This window comes from Protomyctophum parallelum (assembly GCF_964188405.1).
Source record: "Protomyctophum parallelum genome assembly, chromosome: 20".
Lineage (NCBI taxonomy): Eukaryota > Metazoa > Chordata > Actinopteri > Myctophiformes > Myctophidae > Protomyctophum > Protomyctophum parallelum.
Window position 1 is genome coordinate 14,934,959 of NC_139718.1, and position 26,952 is coordinate 14,961,910.

Sequence of the window (26,952 nt, forward strand, 5' to 3'; positions counted from 1 at the left end):
AGTGAGAACAACAAAAGAACAAGCTGACGGTGTGAATCAAACTATATATATTTTTTTGTCTTCTCTGTTCTGTTGCCTCGGGAGGTGTTTTCTGCTAAACAGGCTTCGTTGTTTTTGGCTTTTGGCGAGGCTGCAGCTAGCTGCTATTGGTCCACTCCGACAGGCTGTTTTATTTTAAGCATGTGCCGCCGCCACGCAAGTTATGACAAAGCATGTGAGTCTTCATGTGTGTGTGTGTGTGTGTACATGAGGGGGAGAGACAGAGAAATATTTAATGTTAAATAGGCTATACACAGGTGGTCCCAAATGATTCATTGATTACATCACGATCACTATAGCAAAAGACGTAAAACTAGGTCAACTCAATTACTCAATTAGCTGCAGCGGAGCTGTTCTGACTTGAAGCTCAATACTAACTGACCACCTTCAAGTTTAAACCATAAGATGACATGGAAATGCCCGCCGATTTGATGCGCAGAAATATATATCTAATCGGGTTAAGGTACATGGAAGAAAAGTCCTTTTTATCGGGGATACCTTGTTGTAGGCTATACATCTCCGTGAATTGTCAGCAAGCACATTATTGTTCAAACACCTACTCTTCTGTTCATCTGTTGCTCTTATTTGGCTAATAAAATAATTAATATGAATGAATGCAATAGCAAGTTGTTGCTGCCTGTCATGTTGCTGTTCTCTTCTCTCTGTGTGACTGAAGGTTGCCCCAAAATTTGTAGACAATGATTTCCCCTCATGTTCTTTTCCCCCTCACTATTTGGTTCGCTTAACATGTCCATGCACGTGTCATTTGTTTACATATTTGGTACGCTTTACAAAGTCCAGTGTGAACGCCAAACGGACCAAAATCAAAATGCTAATATTTGGTCCTTGGTCCTTGATCCGGACCTTCTAAGCGAACTTTGGGTGTGAAAGCGCCCTTAGTGTCCTGATTCAGAAGACATTTAGTAGACTCTGGTCTCAGGTCTACATGGGTTAAATCCAGCCTCTACCTGAACGGAGGAGGCGCTGATGGTGTAGCTCTTCCGCATGGCGCGCAGCAGCTCTCCGATGCTGTCGTACTGCCTCCGCAGCAGGCTGAACATCTTGCGGACCAGCTCCGGGTCCTGGATGTGGCACTCCTGGGCCCAGCTCACCATGGTCTGTGAGATCAGCTCCTTCAGGTTGGCTGTGTAATCAGTGACAACACAACGGCAATGAGGAGAGTTCATAAAAGACATTATATCATTGCTGCTGTCGCGGGCAGAAACCTCTTAACTCCATATTTTAACGCGTTTAGACCTGAGGCCCGATCCTACAAATGCCTTCTAAATCAGTAGATATCAAACCTTTTTGTGCCAAGGACCCCCAGAAGAGAATATTTGTGTAAAAAAACAAAAATAAGAAAATCTAAATTATTCAAGATTTTTCATGAATGTTCAAAAATAGCAGATTACAAACCTGACACGAGAAACACAAGATTTCTCGTGTTGCCACACAAGGGTACAAGCGTTAAACCCGAGAAATCTCGGCTTCGGCATAGCCTGGGTTTATTTACAGGAAGACAAAGCAAACAAGTTTGAATATGGAGATAGGTGCAGCGGTGTGAGCTTGTAGGCCTATTTGATATTTTTGAGAACCACTGTTCTAACTCTAAACCAATGTTCAAAATATTAATAGTTCTCAGTAAAAAAATAAATATATATATATATATATATAGCTAGCTAAAATCTAACACGACACAGATGTTTTCCCCGATGCGAGGATGTCTGGAAGAAAAGGAAGCAGAATGAAGGGCCAGGAGGCACGTCTGTACAGTATGTACAGTAACAGGGTGATCACTCATTGCAATGTCACATATTTGATTACCACTACTGGTGGAGACCACGCATGCATTGTAACATTAGTTAATAATAGCATCACAATCCGCTTAACCACTTTAACAATATTTTATACTTGAAAGATTTTGAAAAAGGGCCTGCTGTCCTGTCCTACTGTCCTGTCTACAAGAAAAGGAAAGATGGGTTAACTCCTTCCTCTCATGCTCGAGGCCTGCAACGGTTTCCTGATTATATTTTCCACTGCTTCTTGCCCATTTCCCACGGCTGCCGAAGATATCATACAATATTATCCTTACTTAAAAAAAAAGTGTATCATACCTGCTGGGGATGTTAATAGTTAATTGTTAATCGCCGTTAAGAAATTAGTCGGTTAAACTTAACATTTAATAACAAATCGTAATTAATCGAAAGGTTATGTGGTTCTATCATTGGGTGGTTTTCTGTGAATGTAATGCTGTCTGCGCGCGTGCGTGGCCGAGGAACGCACATACAAAGATGCCATTGCCTGGCCTTGTATCGTCAATGGTGAAATAAATATTTGATTAAGGAATATAATGGGAGGAATATACTGGGAGGAGACCCCGGTGCAGACCAAGGCGCAGTTGGAGGAATTACATCGACTCACTGGCCTTGGAACGTCTCGGAATCCCCCAGGAGGAAGTCACTAATGTTGCTCTGGAGAGGGAAGTCTGGAGCACTCTGGTGGAGCTGTTGCCTCCGTGACCCGACTACGGATAAGCGGTTGAAGATGGATAGATGGATGGATGAGATACTGCTGGATGCTAACTTGCATATCTTGGGCAATTTTCATAATTGGCATAATATGTGACCATACCATTAACACCCTATAGAAGGCAAAATCATGCTTTATCTAACTCTATCTCTATCTAATTTATGTGACATGTCAAACTAGGGTTTTTTCATGATGCTGAATCCATTCCAAGCATTAGTTTTGCAAAAAAAAAAACACTCATTGGGCTTAACACGGCCATGCCCACTTGCCCAAATGTGCTGACATCTTCAATTTGTGATGATGGCATTGGCCATTTATCATTATTTGTTATTATTAGGGACGATATGCATACTCCATTTATGTGTTGAGTGACAAACAAACCCTCCTTGATTCTCTTGATGAATGGCTCTGTGTCTATACTGTGTCTATACTTTCTCTGATTCTCCTGATGAATGACTCTGTGTCTATACTTTCTCTGATTCTCTTGATGAATGACTCTGTGTCTATACTTTCTCTGATTCTCCTGATGAATGGCTCTGTGTCTATACTTTCTCTGATTCTCCTGATGAATGGCTCTGTGTCTATACTTTCTCTGATTCTCCTGATGAATGGCTCTGTGTCTATACTGTGTCTATACTATACCTTGATTCTCCTGATTAATGGCTCTGTGTCTATACTTTCTCTACAGCGACTCGGGTGAAATGTGCTATGAAATGCAGGTGCAGTCTCCCGCTGCAAAATGCCTCTTTAACAGTGTACGAGAAACCTGTGATGAAAGGCATACAACGGTGCTAAGCTGTTGTACATCGTGGTAATAGTAATTACCAGCCAAAGGTTGTCTATTTCATGTTGATGACTCTTGGAAAGGAGCCAGTCGTCTTCCACATCACACAGCTGTATTACCTACAGTGTCCCAACATTAGTGTTGTTCATTCCTATACCATTATAGCCGTACCGTACGGTAGCAGTAGCAGCCACCCTCACGTCACCAGCTCAAAGCTGCCATTGAAAAGATTCCCCCCCGCTGGGCCTGGGTTAATAAAGGTCTATCTATCTATCTCTGGTCGGTGTCAGGGATCAAATAACTTTCTGTTACTAGATGGATTCCAACTAAGCATCAAGGCCACCCCCCCCCCCCCCCCCATAATCTATATTCTCTTTGAAATCTTCCCCATCTTTAGTGAAGCCATGTATTTAAGGGGATGAATCCACGCTTTCTCCATCATCTACCGAGGTCAAAAATAGCAATCCTCTCCAACTACTGTACAGCACGTGAGCACACGCGCACACGCACACGTGCACGCGCACGCGCACACGCACACGCACACACACACACCACCGTTGCCTGAAAACCCACCTTTTCAGACTCCATCATGGCCCATAGCACTTACCCTAACCCCTAACCCCTTAGATAGCATTTCTGTTGACTTAGATAGCATTTGACACAGACTTATATGTTATGTAGACAGCACTATAATTGTATTGTATATAGTCATAGCACGCCATAGTACATATGTATAGCATAGTAGTAAATATGTATAGTTTATATGTATAGTGTATGTATAGTTTCATTATATAGATATTCCACTGTTACTTTCTTAGCTTACGCATGTTTCATGATAAATGCTTTCATGTGATGTATTCCCATGCTTTTGTTCTTGCTTAAATGTAAATCGCTCTGGATTAAGAGCGTCTGCTAAATGCCTAAATTGTAAATTGTAAATTGTAAATTGCACACAGTCTCTGAGGCGAAACTGACACATTGTTTGGACAGCTCATGTGGGTTGCCCGCAAGGCTTAATTAAAGCAGCATCAATTAGCCCCACAGCATGTGCGTGTGTGTGTGTGTGTGTGTGTGTGTGTGTGTGTGCATTTGTTTACAGCAGGGTCACAGGCCACACGAGAGAGAAAGCTGTCACTGAGGACTCAGAGCCATGGTGGACCGAGTCATTTGCATGCCATTGATTTCTCTCTTGCCTTAAAAGCACAGCAATTAAGAGATTGCGTTTCAAAGGCCTGATCTACCGTTTGGCTTTATTGAATCTGTTGGTGTTCCACTGGCACCACACGTCAATCAATCAAGTTGTGTATACATGTGTGTGTGTGTGTGTGTGTGTGTGTGTGTGTGTGTGTGTGTGTGTGTGTGTGTGTGCACAGAATGTCCCACTCAGTGGTAACCAAACTGCCATGCTCTACTGCTGTTTTCCAGGGGCATAATTCCAGCGCACCTTCTGACACGGAAGTCAGAAGGTTTATTAAACAATCCTCCCTTCATTCTCTATCAGTAATGAATTCCGTTCGTTTAAATCAGCTGTCTCTCTCCATGTCCTGAGAGGTCTGGTCAACTCAATGTAATATATTAAGATGTTAAAAAAAAGAAAAGAAAAAAAAAGATTATACAGTTGATATTTAGCCTAACATTTCAACAATAAGTGTCTATAGCCAGTTATTTGGTATGAACACATTTTTCAAGTGTAGATTTAGGTGTGATAATGATGTACTTGTTCAAATCATGTATAGTCTACATTATGTCAGACTGTTTTCAAAAGCATACTTTTATTCACAACTTTATCACATCTTGGGAAAAATTGCCAATTTCACATTGAGGTGACCAGACTTCTCTGGTGCCCTGTTGCCCACTCAATTCAATGGGCTTTATTGGCATGAGACATACCAAATTGCCAAAGCAAAAGTTGAACAATACAATCTAAACAAAATAATGCATGTACAATTGTGGATCTGCTGCTTTTGACGCTTTTGAATTTGAATTACAGTCCAAATTCAAAACTAGCAGTTTTGTGTGAGGTTTCCGCCCGACGGAGACGGTAAGGTCCAGCGGTTAACACATAAAGTACACGTGACATTACTGAACTCCTGGATGCCAAAATGGAGCAGGCCGCTAATCAATCAGCCGTCACACGGCGGCCATTCTCCTTCTCTGGGGGGGGGGGTGCCAGAGAAGAAGGAGAACACAACAATCCCCTCTATTTTCATCTACCCGCAGCTCCCTGGAGACCAACGTGTGGGTCTTATTATGCTCCTCAACGAGGGTCAAGCGACAAGAGATTGCCTTTTAGCATCAGATTCTGGCAGGCAGCAGCACATTCCATTCCATTTAGTTTGGTTTTTTTGCTCCTCGACACCACTTTTAAGAAGACTGATGACTTTGTCTTGCATGTTGCCAGGTGGTCGATATCTAACGTCTGGGGAGCCGCTATTGAGAAGTTGTTAACCACATCAAGCCTACGTTAGTGTCCCTATTATAACAGGCAAACAACCGGCAATGACAGGCCAACGTTCTGTCAAAATAGCACATCTACATACGAGCGCACGGCACCAGCCTGAGCTTGTAGATCGTCTACTTTCGCTAATAGCAAAATAAAATAGGTTTACGAGGTTAAAGGGGAATACACACAGTGACACAGAGAAGCTGTACTAAGAACAAAACAAATGCATGACAGACATATGAACTGACCAACCACACGCCTCCTTAGACCAGCCACAGATTTGTTACTGTTACAGCCTAGCCAATCAGAGTCTAATGATGACTAGCCAAGGATATTTGGCTGAGAGCTGAACCACATTTTCTGGAGCGTTACATGGAACTTTAAACATGATTAATATGATTCATTAAGGATGATTAGTTCCTCGAGCAATAAAAGAGGCGTCATCATTATTAAGAGATGTCATTATTGATACTTTGATTGATACTATCGTTTATTGCGATATAGTAATAAGAGAGGGGAGAAAGGGATTTTTTATTAAAGATAATATATATTAATATATCACTGTCATAAATGGAGATAATAATAATTTAAAAAAGCCTATCCAGCTGGGTAATTTGAAATTTGTATTAATGCAGGGCTTGCAATGTTCAAGGTCAAAAGAACAGGGGCACGGTGGCACAGTTGGTAGTGCTGTCGCCTCACAGCTAGAAGGTCCTGGGTTCGATTCCAGCTCGGGGCGCTGTGGGTGCTGGCGGCGTGTTTCCTCCTCCACGTCATCAGTGCCCATAACCGAAGGTGGGGTTGGCGAAAGGACCTTTCTGTGTGGAGTTTGCATGTTCTCCCCGTGTCCCCTAGGGTAGGTACCCTCACAAAAACATGCAGTAATCCTGGTCTCTAAACTGCCTCCCCCTGGCCAGCCGGGGTGCCTGATGGAGGGGAAAGGAACTGGTTGGAATAACGTGTTCCTTCCACGCGCTACGTCCAACCAGGGAAACTCCCCCCTGTCAGGTGTAAAGGAGCAACTTGGACACTCAAGCATGAAGGAAGCATGAGTTAAGTCCGTTGCTCTCCCCAGGTTGGCGGAGGGTGTGTAGAGCCCAGAATCACATTAGATTATTGACACAGGGGTGAAAAATGGGTTACAAAATCGTGGGATAAAAAATATATAAAAAAAAAGAACAGCGAGAGGTATGCCTGACTGTCATCTATTGTTCAGTCCACTTCTTATTATGACCAACAGATGGATGGCAGGCCTCTGACACGACAATGACCACTTAAAGGCTAAGTTCCGGACTTGAAGCTAGTGTTGTCGAAAATATCGATATATCGATAAATATCGATTCTGAAAAAATAAAACGGTTCGATATGACTTTTCCATAGTATCGATACTATCGATACTGTCCCGCTCCGTCTTCCCGTTGGTTGAGACCATGCTCCCCAGCCACACACAGGCTCAGAAGGGAGTACAGCCCCCTCCAAACTGAGCCTTGAGGGAGGGGAGGGGCCGTCAGCCCGTCACCGTTAGTAATCAGACAGAGCAGCGCACAGCGCAGCACTCAGACAGTACACTGTGTCGTTCTCTCTGTGACAAGTTCTGTCTCCACGCTGTGTTAACTTCTTTAACGTATCTGGTCGCTCATATTTCTTTATGTAAGATAAAGAATCCGATGTACATGGAAAGCTAAAGTTGACAGTTGCCAAAGCCCGCATACAATTACATCCTACTTGTTGCTGTCATAGCGATAAGCTAACTAGCTAAAGCTATCAACAGTAAACACATATAGCTAGGCTAGCAAGCTAACGTTGCAATCGGTTGCTGTGTGTGTGTGTGTGTGTGTGTGTGTGTGTGTGTGTGTGTGTGTGTGTGTGTGTGTGTGTGTGTGTGTGTGTGTGTGTGCGTGCGTGCGTGCGTGATTCTGGATATTAATAATACTAATAAAAATAATAGTTTGAGTAGGCTGGCCTCGATGCATTGAATAATATCTGAATAGATTATCAAACTTGATTGATTTGTTTGCGCCCGGAGTCTTTGGATTCCTTAAAGGCTCGTTGGGAGGGGGATATAGGAGAGGAGATAACTGAGGAGGTTTGGGATGCAATTCTACATCGGGTACATGGGTCCTCTATTTGTGCGAGGCATGCTCTTATTCAATGTAAATTACTACACCGTGTCTACTACACCAAGGCCAGGTCGTCTAGAATTTATAATAATGTGTCTCCTGAGTGTGATACGTAGATGTCTGCAAGCTCCCGCAGACCTCATCCATACGTTCTGGCTCTGCCCTTCTCTACACAAATATTGGACCGATATCTTTAATTCCTTATCAACGATAGTCGGGCAAAGAGTGGAGCCCACACCTTTGGGAGCTCTGTTTGGTGTTTTCCCCTCAGTACCGTCGCTCTCTAAACCAGAGAGGGATGTTTTGGCCTTTGTCACTCCGTTAGCTAGGAGACTAATCTTGATCAACTGGAAATCGCCCATTTCCCCTTCTCACACTCATTGGATTAGGGACACCTTGTACTGTGTAAAACTGGAGAAGATTAGACTCTCCTTGAATGGTTCTTCCGATAGGTTTGGGAGGATATGGGGTCCATTCTTTCAATTCATTCAGAATTTGAATCCGTCTCTGCTTGGGGATGGGTGAGGTCTGCTGGACTTTTGATTTAGAAGTAGCCTATACTGTGATTGGATTGCTGTGATGTAATGCGGATTATGGATGTGTCATGTACCTATGATTGTTTATAGGATGTTGTGTACTGTTTTTTCAACTTTTACTGATCCTGTATTTAAGGTTTGTTTGTCTTGTTTTCTGTTGTCTTTTTTCTTTGGGGTGAAAATTCAATGTGTTTTCTCTTGTATGTCATACTTGTGGGGTTTATTTAAGAGAAGCTGTTAATGCCACCATTTATTATTTTTCAACTCCTGTATTTAAAAAATGCTTCTGTGAAAAAACCAATAAACAAAGTTATATATAAAATAAAATAAAACTAAAACAGCCGATCTACAAGCTGGATCGCTATTTTCACTATCATTCATTCACTGTAATCGAGGCAAAATTTTGAATGAATCTGGATATTGATTTGAAGTCGTATCGCCCAGCTCTAGCAGTCACTCTGCAACCACACTGAATTGGCAATCTACATACTGATGCTTGTGTTGTGTATGTGCATGCACTCGTGTTTGAGTGTGTGAGTGTGTGTGTGTGTGTCCTAATCGGTTAAAGAGAGAGGGTTATTGACGTTGTCAGATCTGCTGACTGAAGACAATCCTCAGTCCAGAGCTCGTCCATTCATCTGCACCTCCTTCACATTAACATAATGAAATTGAAACCGAAAGACTATGGTGTTCGACATCCCCCGTCAGGGGCAGCAATGTGTGCCGCAATACAGCAGCTCTGTGCTGCGGGGGGGAGGGGGGGCTGACAGAGAGAGAGAGGGGTACAGATGGCAAGGAGAAGTCTGATGTGAATCTAGTGCAAACTTCATATGAAATGGACCGTTGTCTTCGTGACCATTTCAACAACAACAACAACACATTTTGACTTCACCTCAGGGTTCGACTGACAGTGTTTTAGACGACCATCATAACAACACACGCTGCAGTAGCAACAGGGAATACTCACAGGGTTTAGTCTGCTCCTTTACTGTCGGCTCCTCCTCTGTTTTGTGAGGCTGACCTTTGACCTTGTACACAAGGGCAAGGAGACGACCTTTGATGGACGTATCCTGCTCTTCATCCTCTTCCTCCATAGGGTTTCCTACAAACGCACGCACACATGCATGCACATGCGCACACACACACAAACAAACTTTTTATCTCCATATTCCAGCTTTTTATGTTTTGTTGTTGCGCAGAAATATCCGATCTACATGCTCACAATGTGTAAATCTTTGGGGGCATTTTCTAAACATTCTGAAAGTCAAAGTGAACATGGTTAAGTGTTAATATAAACTAGAAAAGGTTCCAGTTATGCTTTTACAGATGGAGAAAGAAGCTCATTATGAGCTTCAGTGCCAGAATCAGCTTTATATCAGGAGTCCTCATGCTTTCATTTTCAGAATTGATTTTAAGGTTATTTTATTTGTTTTTAAATCAAGGTCTCTAACCCTCATATCTCTCTGACATAATTGAGCCCTAGGCTATGTCCCACCCAGAGCGTTAAGGTGCTGCTTGTCCAGCTTACGACCAGCAAGAGGAGCAGGGGTGACGGGCCCCAGGACCCGATTGGGGTTTTTAAATCCCTTTTAATTGCGCCCTTTTATTTTTGCTATGTCAAGGCATGTTATTGTTTTATATTTATTGCCATTGATGTTTCTGTTGCATTTGCTTTTCCTTGTTCAGCACTTTGGTCGGCCTTTGGCTGTTGGAAATGTGCTATATAAATAAAGTTTTATTTGATTTGATTTGATTTGATTTGATGAGTCAGGACCACCTGGCAATGGCCCACCGATCAGGCCACTTACACAACACAGCCGGATACCTTGTTATATAAATGATTTATATTAGCAATAAAATATTTTACATTATTTGAGGGGCCACTTGTAATATCCTCATCAGGCGCCCAGTTTGAGAGTCAGTGCTTTATACCATGGGGAACATTTACCTATCCACGCAACTAAACGTCAGCACCATGGACAGCACCCATCTATCACTAAGCTTCAGCACCAATGACAGCACTCCTCTATCACTATATTCAGCACCATGGACAGCACCCATCTATCACTAAGCTTCAGCACCAATGACAGCACTCCTCTATCACTATATTCAGCACCATGGACAGCACCCATCTATCACTAAGCTTCAGCACCAATGACAGCACTCCTCTATCACTATATTCAGCACCATGGACAGCACCCATCTATCACTAAGCTTCAGCACCATGGACAGCACTCCTCTATCACTATATTCAGCACCATGGACAGCACTCCTGTATCACTAAGCTTCAGCACCAATGACAGCACTCCTCTATCACTATATTCAGCACCACGGACAGCACTCCTCTATCACTAAGCTTCAGCACCAATGACAGCACTCCTCTATCACTATATTCAGCACCATGGACAGCCCCCATCTATCACTAAGCTTCAGCACCATGGACAGCACTCCTCTATCACTATATTCAGCACCACGGACAGCACTCCTCTATCACTATATTCAGCACCAATGACAGCACTCCTCTATCACTATATTCAGCACCATGGACAGCACTCCTGTATCACTATATTCAGCACCAATGACAGCACTCCTCTATCACTATATTCAGCACCACGGACAGCACTCCTCTATCACTAAGCTTCAGCACCAATGACAGCACTCCTCTATCACTATATTCAGCACCATGGACAGCCCCCATCTATCACTAAGCTTCAGCACCATGGACAGCACTCCTCTATCACTATATTCAGCACCAATGACAGCACTCCTCTATCACTATATTCAGCACCATGGACAGCACTCCTGTATCACTAAGCTTCAGCACCAATGACAGCACTCCTCTATCACTATATTCAGCACCATGGACAGCCCCCATCTATCACTAAGCTTCAGCACCATGGACAGCACTCCTCTATCACTATATTCAGCACCAATGACAGCACTCCTCTATCACTATATTCAGCACCATGGACAGCACTCCTGTATCACTAAGCTTCAGCACCAATGACAGCACTCCTCTATCACTATATTCAGCACCATGGACAGCACTCCTCTATCACTAAGCTTCAGCACCATGGACAGCACTCCTATATCACTAATCTTCAGCACCATGGACAGCACTCCTCTATCACTAATGGACAGCACTCCTCTATCACTAATCTTCAGCACCATGGACAGCGCTCCTCTATCCACATAACCAGGCTTCAGCACCATGGACAGCACTGACATATCCATATGAGCTGGTTAGGTGTACCGTTTACACTGCACTGATTATGACACTATTATTTTCATGTACTACTGTATGTCATGTACTATACACACACATGGTGAGCGTGCACAGGCATACACCTCTTCTTTGGATTTTAACGGCAGATTGCAGTGTTATATTACTACCAACTCTCAAGTGTATGCTTACACCCTCAAAACACACAGAGATGCGATGCACAGACCCACGGACAGACAGATATTATATATATACAGATATTCGGGTTGTTTTGGTTCTCTCCGTTGGTCCAAGTTCATTAAGCAAACAAGCAATGCTTTAACACAGGCATGTTTCACATATGATGTGAATGCTCCTGATATATACAGTATAGCCTGTTTCCATGACTATTTTTTGTATGTCAACATGGAAACGACTGACGATTATGAAATAAATAATTGCGATTATCTCAAATAATTGTTATTAGGCGATTATGTAATAATTGTGACAGGCCTACACTGTCTTTGTTGTGGCTTGTGCAATCGGCCCGTGCTGATGCTTTGCAGCAGCACTAAGACGGTCATCAGATCTCCGGAGGACGGGGACGATTCAATTATTTAACAAAAAACATTGAGATGTCAGAGAGCTATCTGGAGAGACACTGCTCTCTCTCTCTCACCACTGATGCGCAGAGAGAAACACAGAGAGAGAGAGAGAGAGAGAGAGAGAGAGAGAGAGATATCAGTAGGTTGGGAGAAAAAAAAGCAGAGTAGGGATGGTTATAATTCGCCCCTCGCCACTCAAACACCACAAACTGCAGCGGATAGGAGGGAAATGCATGAGAAATGCAAGGGAGCAAATCATATTAAGCCACTCACAACAAAGGGGAAATTACCAATTTATCGCACGCCTTTCTTTCTCTGGTCTCATTTGAAGAGCCATGCATCAGATTTCCTCTGAGTAACGTTAATCGGATTGTCACAGAAATTCGCTCCATATTCCTTGTCCCATTCTGTGGCACTGTCATTGCACACACTGAAGTTCTCAGCATTCATTTGTGTCTAGCAGTGTACAGATGGAACCGAATGGAGCCGTATGGTTCCATACGGTCCATTCGAGTACAATTATTTTTTGCTCATATTGTGAGCTTTTAGATAACCATTTACATCCTACATATTTGGTTTTAATTGTTATCATTTCAAAACATTTTCAAAAAACGCAAAATTTTTCGTGAATAAATTCAATGATTCCTTTCAGTAATTTCATAAATAAATCAAAGAAAATGCAATGAATTTCCATGAATTAGAAAACGAATGCTTAAAGAAGTAGTGGAAATAGCCGATCTACAAGCTCACAATGGCTATTTTCACTAGTTTGGGTCCCGGGAAAACGTCTTAATTACTCTTCCGGGTCTTGAGCTAAAAGGTTTGGTGGGAGCCAGCTCTCTGCTGAGCTGAACAACAGGAGCACGGTTAGGAGGTGTGACTCACCACAGTGGAGACGCAGATCGTTGTGGAAGTCGTACAGCTCCTCCTGGATGTCCTCTGGACACGGACAGTCCTCACCCGTGCTGAAGTTCAGCAGCATGTTGATCTGAAACACGCACACACACACACACAGAAACCTCTCATCTCCATATTTTTTTCCTTTTCAAAAAGCAACTCCTTTTGAGCTTGTAGATTTGCTGAAAAGTAACAGTTGAGGTTTCCACCCGACCGTTATGTACTGTAGGTGAATGCAAATAGTGATGATCGGCTATTTTCATTACTTTTGTGCGACACTCACGATGAAGTAGGACTTTCATTTACGAAAAACGTACAACTTTGAAACTTGAAGATACAAGATTTATTTTTATTTTCTTTGGGGCTTTTGCCTTTATTTTATATATTTGAGTGGTGCAACCACTCCAAGGAACAGCAATGTCCGTGTTCACCTACCTATGTGTTCATTAATGTGCACCAGTATAATGAGTACCAGTAGGGGCGCTGTTTGCCAGAAACAGAGAGAGAGACAGTGCTGCACTGTTGCCTGCTAATGAGAGAGAGAGAGGAGGGGGGGGAGAGAGGGGGAGTTGCACCACTCGGTTCACACGGGTGTGATTTTTTATAAAGGGATAAGGCTGACAGGAAATTGGGGAGAGAGAAGGGGGAGTGACATGCAGTAAAGACCGTCGGGATCGGGAGTCGAACCCACGGCAAACTGTCAGACTCTGACTACTGGCCAAGGTGCCTGGACCGCTGAGCCACGGCCCAGGCCAGAGATACAAGGTTTCTGCTCGATAGTGACGATACATATAGTAACAACCAGTGGTGGGAAATGTACACTATTCTTTTTTACTTAAGTAAGTATCAATACGGCAATATAGAAATAATCCGGAATTCAAAATGTACTTGAAATACCAAAAGTAAAAGTATTAATTGTGCAGAATGTCCCATTTCAAGCTTTCAAATGGGTGGTTAATGTAGTGGTTAATGTATATATTGTAATAATAATCAAATTGTACAAAGTAAAAGAGTAAAAGAACAATATTTGAATCCGAGATGTAGTGTAGTAGAAGAAGTAAAAGTATTGTAAATTGGAAATACTCAAAACTGTACTAAAGTGTAGTGCTTAAGGAAATGTACTTGGTTACATTCCACCACTGGTACTCTAATGACTAAAACGACACAGATGCTTTCCCGTGTTGAAAGGTACAACAAGGTATTCCAGGTCCAAACGGGTTCATGTGAAAGTGTTGCGTTTGCGACAGCAGCGTAAGGAGGTTAAGAGCAGCAGATGTCTGCAGCCATGCGGGAGCGGAGAGAGCTGGCCGCAGTTCAACACTCACTAAACTGAGTTATGGGACGGGGTGACAAGCTAATGGCTTAAGACTGCTGCCCCGTGTCACACCTTGTATTTCTATTTGGAGACGCACATGTCAATGCTAGACCAGTTTCTTTAACCCATTCTGACCTGAGATCAGATTCTAAAAATGTCTGTTTGAAAATGACAGTTTTCTGAAAAGGCTATGTTTCTATGTCAGTCGTTCTTCGATTTCTTAAAAAAATAACAGACCTACAAGCTCGTTTCTCAATAGCTAAAGCATAACATAATGCTAACACCAAAAGGGGTTCCCGCCCAAAATGGGTTAAAGGGGAATTCCGCAGTAACCTTTTCTTTCTTCTGAATTCCGATGATAATGTTTGTATGGACCACTGTATGTGACAGTGACAGTTTCTGACCGGGGCTAAGTCATTGTCATTTCTTTCAATCAACGCCGTCCTGGTCAAGGCAGAAGACACAGAAATAAGTCCACATTCTGTGGACTTATTTCCCACATCATCTACAACATCTGCACGATTTATGAAGAGATTTAGCGATTCACCTGCACGGCTAAGGAAGAAAACGTCAAGGCGGTAAAGCAAACTCTTCTTTTTGTCCTTGTCCTTTGTTTATAGTTGCCGAGCACAAATGCTCATTTTCACACACACACACACACACACACACACACACACACACACACACACACACACACACACACACACACACACACACACACACACACACACACACACACACACACACACACACACACACTCACTCCACTGGAGCTGCCAGGGGTTCAGTGCCGTGCCCCGGACCCCCGGAAGAGGAAGATTTATATTAAAACAAATTCCAAATTATTGTGTACATATACAGTATGTACACAATTGTACAATATATGTACAATCGCGTGTGAGATTGTACATCTGCTGTTTTTCAATATCCAACACGGATGAAGTGGTTTAAATTATTATTTAAACCACTTCATACCTCCTGGAACCCCCCCCCCCCCCCTGGTTTGAGAACCAATGGTCCACAACTCCACAACACAAACCCCCCCCCCCCCCCCCAACCCCACACACACACACACACACGTGTGGTCATCTCACCTGTTCCTGAGGAGGCGAGCGGAACTCCTTGGTCTTCTTGGCGGTGATGGCGGCCGACATGTTGAGCGCCAGCATCAGCTCGTTGTAGCGGAACTTCTGGTTGTACTGCAGCTTGGACACGAAGCTGTCGGAGAAGGACACGATGGCCTCGATGCGATGCTTCAGCTCGCAGTCGCAGAAGTAGTGGAGCAGCTCACACATCTGGGGGTTGGAGATGATAGCGGTTTGGGATGCTATCAGATGATTTAACCCATTCTGACCGGGCACCCATTTTGGTGTCAGCATCATGTCGTGCTTTAGCTATTTAAAAATAGCAGATCTACAAGCTCGTATCGCGCCACTGAGTGGCGCGATACGAGCTTGTAGGTCTGCTATTTTTAGAAAAATCGAAGAGCGACTGACATTTTTAGAATCTGATCTCAGGTCAGAATGGGTTCATCAGACCAGTGTGTGTCTGGCGGAAACCTCGTATTAATCTGATCTCAGGTCAGAATGGGTTAATCTCCGTTATCAGCCCTTATCAGGACCATGCAATGGAGACAGTATGGACATTTCCTACATATTGACGTTTGTTGTCAGCCATTGTCTGACGTTGCGTATGGCGCGTTGTCCGATTACTAACCCTGACCCCAGATCTAACCATAAACCTCAGTCCTATCTGGCCACGTAAGTAAACATAAAGCAAAGTTGTTCTATAGCGCATCTTCACAATGTTTTCGCTTTGGCGGCAGTAATTTCACTTCTCTACCTGTCGTTTGACCGGCTCAGGCAGCCTCTTCTCCAGCAGCCCTTTCATTGGCTGCTTGGCGTCTTTAGCCGCCTCCTCCTCTCCGGCCTCCACCGCCTTCTCCTCCGCCCCCGTGAGCCCTTCCTTCTCCGTAGCCTGGTGTTGATTTGGACATTTCATTTACTTTGTCATTATTAGTATTTTGAGTAAAATTCCATTTAGTTTCAGTCACATTTTTCTTTTAATCTGAAATGTTATAGTTTTAGTCGACTAAATGTACAGTTGATTTAGTCGACTAAATTGTATTTTGTCAGGCCGCATGCTCAAAATAGCTGATCTACAAAATGACGAAATCAGCGGATACAAATTATGAAGTAAAAAATAAAATAAAAAAATCAGCAGTACCGTGATGTCGGCAGGCGCCGCAGAGACGTCCTCTCGCGTGGCGGTGGTCTCCCCGAACACGTTGGGCTCGATGAGCATGAGGATCTTGTGCACGTCCTCGCTGCGCAGCACGCCCATGGTGAGCAGCGTGCCCGTGAGCCGCAGGATGGGCACAAACTGGTACTCCACGCTGCCGCCCACGGGGTCACGGATGTGGGCGCCGCTGCCCTGCACCGCCTCCGTCAGCATGCTGATGGCCTTCTCCTTCAGCACGTCCAGCGGGATCTGAGGGCTGTAGAGGTGCTGCTCCCGCCTGCCGGTTATAGGGATGGGACGATACATTTTAATGCCCAGGACGTCCACACACGTCTTATCAAATACAACCGCAGGGGGCTAAGGACGTGTGGGCACGTCTTACGGTATTATCTTTTTTTTTTGTTATGTTTTTTTTTTGTGGCTTTCGCCTTTATTTTATGGAGGGATAGACAGTAGGCTGACAGGAAATGGGGAGAGAGATGGGGGATGCCTTTACATGCAGTAAAGGCCGTCGGGATCGGGAGTCGAACCCGCGGCCTGGACCGCTGAGCCACGGCCACCGTCTTACGGTATTTTTAACGATATAAAATGGGTTCAATGAAAGGAGAGATCAAGTTGTTGCAATTAAATGAATACTTTTAATGCATAGCATTTGCATTACTAGAGCGGTGCCCGTGGGGCCTCTACAGGAGCCTACTTGGAACGATGAAAGTTAGAAATGCATGCCCAACCCAGATATTATGTCTGTTTTCCTTTTATGCCCATATATGGAGTTCTTTGCCAGGCATGCCCAAATATGGAGTCTATGGAGAAGTCAGAAAACTCAGAATATTGTCAGAACAGGCCAGGTCCATACTGTATATGGACACTGGGCAGGGGCCCTGTGTGTGTGTGTGTGCGTGTGTGTGTGTGTGTGTGTGTGTGTGTGTGTGTGTGTGTGTGTGTGTGTGTGTTATGTAATGACTGCTAAAAACTGAGCTTCCCATAATGCACCTGTGCACAGTGTGAAGCTCAACAGCGCCACTTTGTCACTTGTTGGTACCCTAAACAGACAGACAGACAGACAGACATAGGGACACACATCGCTGTGCATTGGAGTGGCTGCACCACTAAAAAATAACGCTCATCTTTTACTTTCCCTAATAACAACAACACAATAATCGCAACATGTCGTTTTCACAACCGCCCCCATCCATCCATCATCCATCCCTACCTGGCAGCGTTGATGAAGCAGGGCGGGGCGAAGTTGAGGCGGGGCATGAGCGACGTGCTGAGCCCCGTCCCCGGCGGCAGATGGCGGCTCTTGGCGGCGTCGGCGAAGAGGCGGATGGAGCGCGTCTCGGCCGTGACGGGCACGATGAACTCGTTGTTCATCATGAGCCGCGCCTCCTTGGCCGTCTCTAGGTGGATGCTGGTGACAATCAGAACCATCTTTATTGTCACATCACCGTTTTACAGGTAAAAGAGTGGGCGAAGGCCCGGACGGTTAGCTCAACCATCTGGGCACGTAGGGCTACATTTTCATCACCACTAAACCTCTTATCCCTAAACTTCTTTGCCTATATTTACTATTTTTGAAAAACATTTTTGAAATGGCCAGTCTACAAGGTCACAACGTATCAATGTAGATTTGCTAGTTGAACTATTCAAAAATGTTTTTCAAAATAGTAAAAAAACGCAAAGAAGTTTAGGGATAAGGGGTTTAGCGGTGACGAAAATGGAGCCCCTAGACTGCCAAGCCAGCCGGACGGCATGCCACGGGTTCGACTTCCGAGACCGACGGCCACGCTGGTGTGACTTCCGATGACTTAACTGACTGAAACTCTTGTTACATTGTTTACAGACAGTGTGGATACGCTGGTGTCTCTTCAGGTTCTGAAAAACACTGAAACTCTTGTAACTGTTCACAGTTGAAAGGTTTTTCTCCAGTGTGGACCACTAGGTCCCAACACCAAACCAAAATTCTAAAACGTGTCACCCTCTTTTTCCACAAAGAAAATTACACATAGTACCTGAGATAAAGTACCTGAGTAAATCTCTCTCTCTCTATATACAGTATATATATATATATGGTGCATGCCTGATGAGTGCGCCGTAGAATCCCTCGCGCAGCGCGCCCGACAGGTACTGGTTGTCGATGGTGTAGAGCAGCTGGGACTGGTCCAGGTGGCTGCAGAGTGCATGGGCTACGCGCGTGTTGCCCAGCGCGCACAGTGCGCAGTACAGCTTCAGCGTGTGGTAGTGGAACCGCCGCATGTCCTCCTGCTCCGAGAGCTCCATGATGTCCACGCACCTAAGGGGGAGGTAGGGAGGAGGGGAGCGGAGTGGTGTTGGTTTTTCGCGAAAAGCCAACACCACCAACACGAAAAAAAGAGACGAAAAATGTAGTACCTGTTCTCCTCAGGTATGTGCACGGCCAGCATCTGCAGCGGCTCCACACACTGCAGTAGCCAGCCCTGCCTCTCGCTGACGCGGCCCGCCTCCACCTTGAGGAAGGTGTTGGGCATGCGGCTCCACAGCACGGCGCTGATGCTCTGCACGTCCAGACGCGGCGGACACTGCGGCACCGGGTTCCTGTGCTCGCTCTTGAAGGTGGCCGAGGACAGTGGCATGGTGTTCTGGAGGGAGGACCCACAGAACGGATATCATAAAGAGGACAGCGGCATGGTGTTCTGGAGGGAGGACCCACAGAACGGATATCGTAAAGAGGACAGCGGCATGGTGTTCTGGAGGGAGGACCCACAGAACTAGCGGATTCAAATGAAAATCAAGCGATAATCACCAGTAGGTTACCAAGGTTATCAAGACGATCTTATCGACCTACTGCATGTATGCTGGGAGCCTAGTGGCTGCTATTAGGATGCGTGCACAGAACACACATTGTAAAGAGAGCGGCATGGCATTCTGGAGGACCCACAGCACACACATTGTAAAAGGGTATATTATTATTGTTGTTTCTTGATGCCTTGTTTCTTCTATAATACTACAGTACTTTGTATCCGTCTTATCCTTACTTGTATGTTGTAACCTTAACTGCTGCGCTGCCTCTGGGCGACTTTGTCAATTTTGTCAATTTCATTTTTGATTACGGGTACGATATACTGTATGAATTTGTTTTGCAAACGGGGCTGAGTATAAACTCAGGCCATGTCCCTGCTTTTCATTTATAAATCAGAAACTTGAGATACTGTTTAGTACGGTGCCTGATTGATTGATCGCTACCAATTAAGCACAGCCTAAAAAGTTATGAACCGGCACAATTAAACTGGCACTTTTAATTAGTTGATGAACTGAGTCGTTAATTTCATAACCTTGGCCATTATGGACATCTACGTTTGTGGTTTAATTTTTAATGACCTTATGTATATTGCATGTGTTAAAACGAGGGTTGATGGATGCATTTACAAAAAGATAGTTCATATTAATAGGTAATGCATATCGTGTAATTTGCCAGAGTGACCACACTAATGTAAGATGGAGTGAGAAGAAGTGCCTGCCTCAGCGTTGCAGGCCTGAGACTTCCCCCCAATCTAGCTTAACTGCCTGCAGATAAGGGTGTGGAATGTGACACAAAAAAACACAGTTAGTTAGAATGTGGAGATGAGGTTTCTGGCCTACAGCAACAATAATAACAGGGTCTCATTGAAATACATTTTTCATTAAAAAAGTCACTGTTTAGGCGCCTGTTCAGGGGAGGGAGGTGTGTACCTCCACATGCGTTACGCCCCCCTGGTGAGACCTTCCACTGTCGGGTGGAAAGAAGATGGTGGCTTGACGGCCCGGGTATCGGAGGAGACCTGAGGCTTTCTTCAGCCTCCCAATGACTGATTGTGGGGGTTAGCAGAGATGGAGTACTTGTAGAGAGGCTGGGGAATTGGGAATTGGCTTTACTAAATTGGGGAGAAAATGTTTTTCGTTTTTCTTTTGTCTTGAAGGGCCATGTTTTGCACAATAACAGTCTTCGTCTGCCCACGATCTCTGTGATTTATACAGTACGTTTGTTTACCCCACAGTCACTGATACTAAAATCTAATGTTTTTATTTTTATTTTTCTATGAATCTGTGACTTGACACGCATACTGTTATAAAATGAAAAGAAAAAGATTTTGAAAAGAAAAAAGTCACTGTTTTAAATCATCATTACAGCATCCTTTGTTTCTCCATTGACAGCGATGCAGTGGAGGAGTGTATACCTTTATCTTTGTCAGCTCGAACTGGAAGAGGTTGGGGCTGGTTGGTCGCACAAACACCGCAGGAAACAGCTTGGTGTTCGGTTCCACCTTGGCAGAGAGAAGAAGAAGCTGTTAATATCCAGCCTGCACAGTACAGTCAGGAGGCAAACATGAAAGGGGGTTGAGCGCCGGTGACACGAGAACGTGACTTGCAGGAAGCAGTTTAGCGGAGTGCCGTGACTCAGAATAGTTCTGTGTTTGTAGTGTGTGTATGTGTGTACGCGACGCGAGTGTGTACGTGTGTGCGGCACGTGTGTTTCAGAGAGTAGTGTCGGCTGCCAGGATGACTCATAGCACAGCAAAGCCTCACCATGCACATCCCTGCGTGAAATAACATAAGGAGATTATACCCCGTTTGAAAAGGCTCCCGCGAGATTAACTTCCCCAGGTGTGTGTAGAGCGTACCGTTTGAACAGCTTTGTACTTTTCAAGTTTGACAGGGTGAGATACCACATCTTGCTTTGGTGGCAACGATAGCATACTTAGGCATACTAAGTACAGTACATCATTTACTGACGTACTGTACTTATTTACAATGTTGTACTTTACCTGAGTATTTCCAATTAGACTGCACTACATCTCAGATCCAAATATTGTACTTTTACTCCACTACATTTATTTGACAGCTTTACATTACCCACTTCAGTCCAATTTACATTTCGGCCATTTGAAAATAGCCAATCTACATGTAGATCTGCTATGAACTTGTAGATCTGCTATTTTACAAATATTTGTATGCACTTGAAAACTTTAAATGAGACATTCTGCATAAAGAGTACTTTCTACTCGTTTGGACAGCAAAAAATGTTTAATTCCAGCATTGATTGCAGTATTGATACTTTTAGTACAAAATGCAAGTACTTTTTCCCATGACTGATATCAGGGATGGGAGGAGGGACACATTGATGGCTAGATGCAGAGAGTTGGAGATACCACAGGTGGATGGGCGGATTGATGGCTGTCCATAAAGTAACTAGTACAGCTGGTACAGCCACAGAGAAGGCCCTGTCGCCCCAGGTCAGCTAGTACAGCCACAGAGAAGGCCCTGTCGCCCCAGGTCAGCTAGTACAGCCACAGAGAAGGCCCTGTCGCCCCAGGTGTTGATCTTTTTGGGGACCTCGAGGAGGCCGGCGTCGCTGGCCCTGATGGAACGGGATGAGAATACCTGGTAGGAGGTGGAGATGTCCTTGCCGTTGACGGTGAAGGCCAGCAGGCCGGTGGCCAGGTCCATCAGACAGCCCACCTCCAGGTCCACGTTGCTGCGGCCGGACGCGTGGGCCGCCGTGGTCACGTCGCCGCCCCACACCATGTAGCAGTTACTCCTCTTCACACTGTCACACAGAGGAGGATGAGACAACCTTGGACCCAAAACTAAATGAAAACTAAGCTACGGTGACTAGAACTAAAGACTATATTAGGTTGACAATTCCGTCAACAAATTGTGTGGTCTCGCTCCGATACCCCCGATCTGGTGAGTGTCCTTAAATTGGAGCCAGCCACAAACAGGCCAGAGTGCAGCGCTCCAGGCAGAGACGTGCTAGTAGAAGGAAGGTGTACGACTGTACGTCCATAATTGCGTGTTAAGTCAAAATGACATGATGCCACCTGGACGGCAGCCTGATCAAGCAGGGGCAGCTGCGCTGCGGTGGCAATCAAGAATGTTTGTTCTAAGCTCTAGCACTCTGCACCATCGTGTTGCTGGTTCACCACGGAGAAAGGACCTCATACATCGGGCGTTAACCCATTTTGGTGTTTTAAACATTATGTTATAATTTAGCTATTGAAAAATAGCAGATCTACAATCTCGTAGCTTGAGCTTGTAGATCTGCTATTTTTGAAAATAGTTATTTCAGAAAACTGGAGGATTTAGAAGATTTTTTTTAAATGTTGAGGTCAGGCCTAAATGGGTTAAACAACAAACCTCACTATCCCTCTCTATCATTCGCATCAACTGCTAAGATTGAACATATATGACTGATTGATTACTATTTTTCTGTTAAGAGGCAACATAGGACAGGAACTGGGAACCTACCATGCAGGAAATTAAGTCAATATCATTATTATATTGAAATCCCTGAGACTTTGATTTATCGTGCTATAATTTGACATTACGATTGGTGTCAATAAAACCATGCTGCGGCGGCAATAAAACCTGCATTTCCCCCGACTCTGTGTGGTGACTTGGATCAGACTTTACAAAATAAAAACTGGACCAAAATGTTATAGGGAGGGACTAACATTTTATGTTTGGTTTGCGCTCGGGTGCTGCCCTGAGATTGGCTCCATGCAACCAAGTGTAAAATCAGGTATTACGATGCCATCATTTTTAGAAGACATTTGTAAAATTGGCCACCACTTTTCAAACTATCTTTAAAAAAAAAAATCTACTCAGTCTGTGTCTCATAGGAGGGCTGTGGGCAGTTCAGAAACCCGTCCACCAGTGACATGGTTTTTTATATTTAGATTGTATCATGAACATTATTAGTGAGGACCAATTATATGAAGATGAAAAGTGGTGAAGTGGTCCTTTAAATGGCTTAAATGAGCTACACACAAATCAAATGGTCTTGACTTGAGGAGGAGGAGGAGGAGGTGGGAGTGGCCTGTGGACGGACTCACCTCTCATGGACCCGCCCACGCTCGTCGCCCAGGGTTACCGTCACCGTGCGGTTCTTGCTGAGGTTGAAGTTGTTGCTATAGTAATGGTAGTCAGGGGTAACCCAGCCCACCCACACGCCGGCAGGGTCCTGGCCAGCAAACACCCTGACCGAGTGGTAGTACTGCAAAAAGACCCAACGGGACTGGAGTTAGCCAACGCAGAAAAACAGCAGTGTTGTATAATTTCTTCCTGGGGTTTGTAGATTATCACCTTATTTTCCTAATGTATCAAGAACGAGAAATGAGCTCCGTTTTCCCAGGCAAAGTCCTTCTTTTATTCAATCAATGAGGCATCTCCCATTTTACATCAGGTTACAAGCATATAAAGTCATCTTTCCATCGTGTCGCACATTCAGACCAGGTCAAGCCCTAGTCCTTCATTGCCTCCTCCGTTTTCCAACTCACCAACCTCTCCCACCAGTCTCCCAAACCATCCCTTTATACCTCTATCTCATGCAGTGGGTCTCACCTTTTCCCTGTGTGTGTGTGTGTGTGTGTGTGTGTGTGTGTGTGTGTGTGTGTGTGTGTGTGTGTGTGTGTGGAAACAGCTAATCCAAGACCCCCAACGGTGACAGTCCCTGTAGTACTCATAAAAATGCATGGAGACAAACTGTAGCCTCCTGTAACCCTAAACAATGGCTCTGTCACTTATCAGCTAAAACAGGAAGGTCAAAAGATAATATCAGATGAAAGATCACTCCCCAAGTTAATTCTTGAGAAGTCAAAGAGTGAAGCCCACAAGGCTTCCTGCCTGTAGAACAATTGATATGCAAATAGTTAAAACACTGTGATGGGATGAAGGGAGAAATGGCTTGTAAGTTAACAATTATGACTAACCAAGTAGTTATGATATATGCTATATGATTCAAATTACACCACAGCAGTGACATGACATATTTAACACAATGCTATTTATGACAGTAGGGTTGTCACGGTTATGACATTTTACAGCAGCTGCAGCACACACACTGATTACACTGTAGATGTAGATGTTCATAAACGAGAGATTTCTGCACCTGGCAGATATGTGCGAGTCGTTCTTGTTATAATTACCGTTGTGATGCTGCTGTAATCCACTCGTCTGCTGTCATCACTGTACCTCACAGATCTCAGGGGGTATCTGTCGAGGAATTAATTATGAATGACAAAACAAGAAATGCTACTCAGCACGTAATTCACCACTTTAACACTATTGTAGGCATGTGTGAACATCTTTTAAAACATTTCAAAACACTTTGTTTTTGTAATGACATTCTTGGATGCAGGTGCCGGTTTCAAGGATGTTTAATATATCCAGGCAAAGGTACAAGGGAATAGGCAAAACTCGTAGTCAAAGGCAAAGTTAGAAAGCAACAAACACTGACATAAGCTATAAACGGATGGGACCGTGTACCAGGCAGGCATTGTTTACCAGCCAGGCAAACAATACTGACTGAAGTGGAGTGGCAGAGGGGGTGATTATATAGGTGTGGACTAATGAGGAGCAGGTGTGTAATGTGTATAGTTAGTAGGTTGGATATGATGATCTCTGGAATGAGGGCATGGGCGTGGTCCTGACAGTTTTAAGCAGATCAAACTTCTATTGTGTTTTGTAATAATAATAATAATAATAATAAACAAAGTACAGTACCTAGTAACTAAAGTATTGAAAAATCATAGTGGAGTAAAAAGCGCAATAGTAGAAGTAAAATTATTTTGGAAATACTTCAATAAAGTAAAAAAGCACTTACAATGTACTAAATATACTTAAATGGTAAATGGTGCAATTATATAGCGCCTTTATCCAAGGCGCTTTACATGTGCAAGTGCATTACATTCACCCATTCACACACACATTCATACACCGATTGCGGCGGAAGCCATACAAGGTACCAACCAGCACATCGGGAGAAATTTGGGGTTCAGTGTCTTGCCCAAGGACACTTCGACATGTAGACAGGAGGAGCCGGGATTCGAACCGCCTACCCACGGATCATTGGACGACCTGCTCTACCTCCTGAGCCACAGTCGCCCCTTAGTGCGAGTGGCCGAGCGGCCCACCAACCTGTGTTTGACTTTGAGAGCCTCGTCGTCATGGACTCCGTTCATGTCGACGACGGGGCAGCTCTTGTAGACAGAGTGGAACTCCACAGGCATGCTGAGTCGACAGAACACCATGTCGGCGTTGCTGTTCTGGGTGCCAAACGTCTTGTGGCTGACCTTTAGACACGGAGGACTGTCCACGGTGCCGTCGATCCTGGTCACCTGGGAAAGGTTCAGTGACAAACGACAATACGTTTGGATTTTTTAGTCCAGGATTTTTGTAAACCATTTTTCACCCGGTGCCAATGGGCTGTGTATGCACACACGCCATTTTGGAAAGAACTTCCCTACTTCCTTCACACGTGTTACCGATGACACTAATGAAGGCTCTGTTCCATTCTGGTCAAACAGAATCAGGGTTCTGCTATTGTGCATGTTGGCTTATTGGAAACACTTGGCTACACCAGTGGGTCTCAAAGTGTCCTTGAGTGGGTTCTAAATAGTATGGGTTTGTAACTCTGAGAGCGTTTGGTTCCATTTGACTAGATTGCTGGTACCGAATACGACCCCAGTCGTAACACTACAATGACCATAATGCTTTGGTGCACTGCCCCTCCTTGTGGAGAGGGGGGGAGTGCTGCGTGGAGATGTGACTTGAAGTCCAGGAAGGAAGTGAGACCACATTTCCATGACACATTTTCGTCATGAAGATGGCGTCATGACTAAAATATCTAAAAACACATATCACACACATAAAAACCAGAGTGTTTATTCTTGTGTGCTAAACATCCTTAAAATAAGATCTGGTTGCAAAAGGGGTTCTTCCGTGTAGCATACCGCTATGTGGCCGTGGTCCTTGGGCACGTTGACGAACGTGGGGAGGCGCTTGCTGAACCACATGGTCACCTCTCGGTTCATGTTGACGGCGAAGGGCTCGAAGCCCTCCTGAAGGCCGCACATGGTGTAGTACTTGAACGTGCTGGCGTCTTTCCCCAGGTTCATGCGACCCACCTGGGACAGGCCCAGACTGCACACCGGAATGAACCCTGAAGGACCAACACACAGGGGTGGAAGAAGCACGTATACATGTTTTACTTAACCCATTCTGACCTGAGATCAGATTCATACGAGGTTTCCACTGGACACACACACTGGTCTGTTGAACCCATTCTGACCTGAGATCAGATTCATACGAGGTTTCCACTGGACACACACTGGTCTGATTAACCCATTCTGACCTGAGATCAGATTCTAAAAATGTCAGTCGTTCTTCGATTTTTTCAAAAATAGCAGACCTACAAGCTCGTAGCGCGCCACTCGGTGGCGCGC

The 26,952-nt window shown here is 44.5% G+C and overlaps 1 protein-coding gene across 1 annotated transcript in view; it reads right to left on the minus strand.

Annotated features, from left to right (window-relative positions):
- LOC310877660 (ryanodine receptor 3) overlaps nt 1–26,952 on the minus strand; it is a gene marked incomplete at its 5' end in the record, with an annotated part of 230,555 nt that overhangs the window by 101,239 nt on the left and 102,364 nt on the right. Inside the window, 15 exons of the mRNA XM_083791611.1 lie at nt 1,008–1,183; nt 9,419–9,553; nt 11,511–11,672; nt 13,144–13,246; nt 15,565–15,765; nt 16,313–16,447; nt 16,697–16,988; nt 17,925–18,122; nt 18,792–19,004; nt 19,103–19,329; nt 20,905–20,991; nt 22,109–22,274; nt 23,563–23,744; nt 25,642–25,845; nt 26,461–26,669. Coding sequence (XP_083647737.1) covers nt 1,008–1,183; nt 9,419–9,553; nt 11,511–11,672; nt 13,144–13,246; nt 15,565–15,765; nt 16,313–16,447; nt 16,697–16,988; nt 17,925–18,122; nt 18,792–19,004; nt 19,103–19,329; nt 20,905–20,991; nt 22,109–22,274; nt 23,563–23,744; nt 25,642–25,845; nt 26,461–26,669 — 2,690 coding nt within the window. The remainder of the gene's footprint in view (nt 1–1,007; nt 1,184–9,418; nt 9,554–11,510; nt 11,673–13,143; nt 13,247–15,564; nt 15,766–16,312; nt 16,448–16,696; nt 16,989–17,924; nt 18,123–18,791; nt 19,005–19,102; nt 19,330–20,904; nt 20,992–22,108; nt 22,275–23,562; nt 23,745–25,641; nt 25,846–26,460; nt 26,670–26,952) is intronic.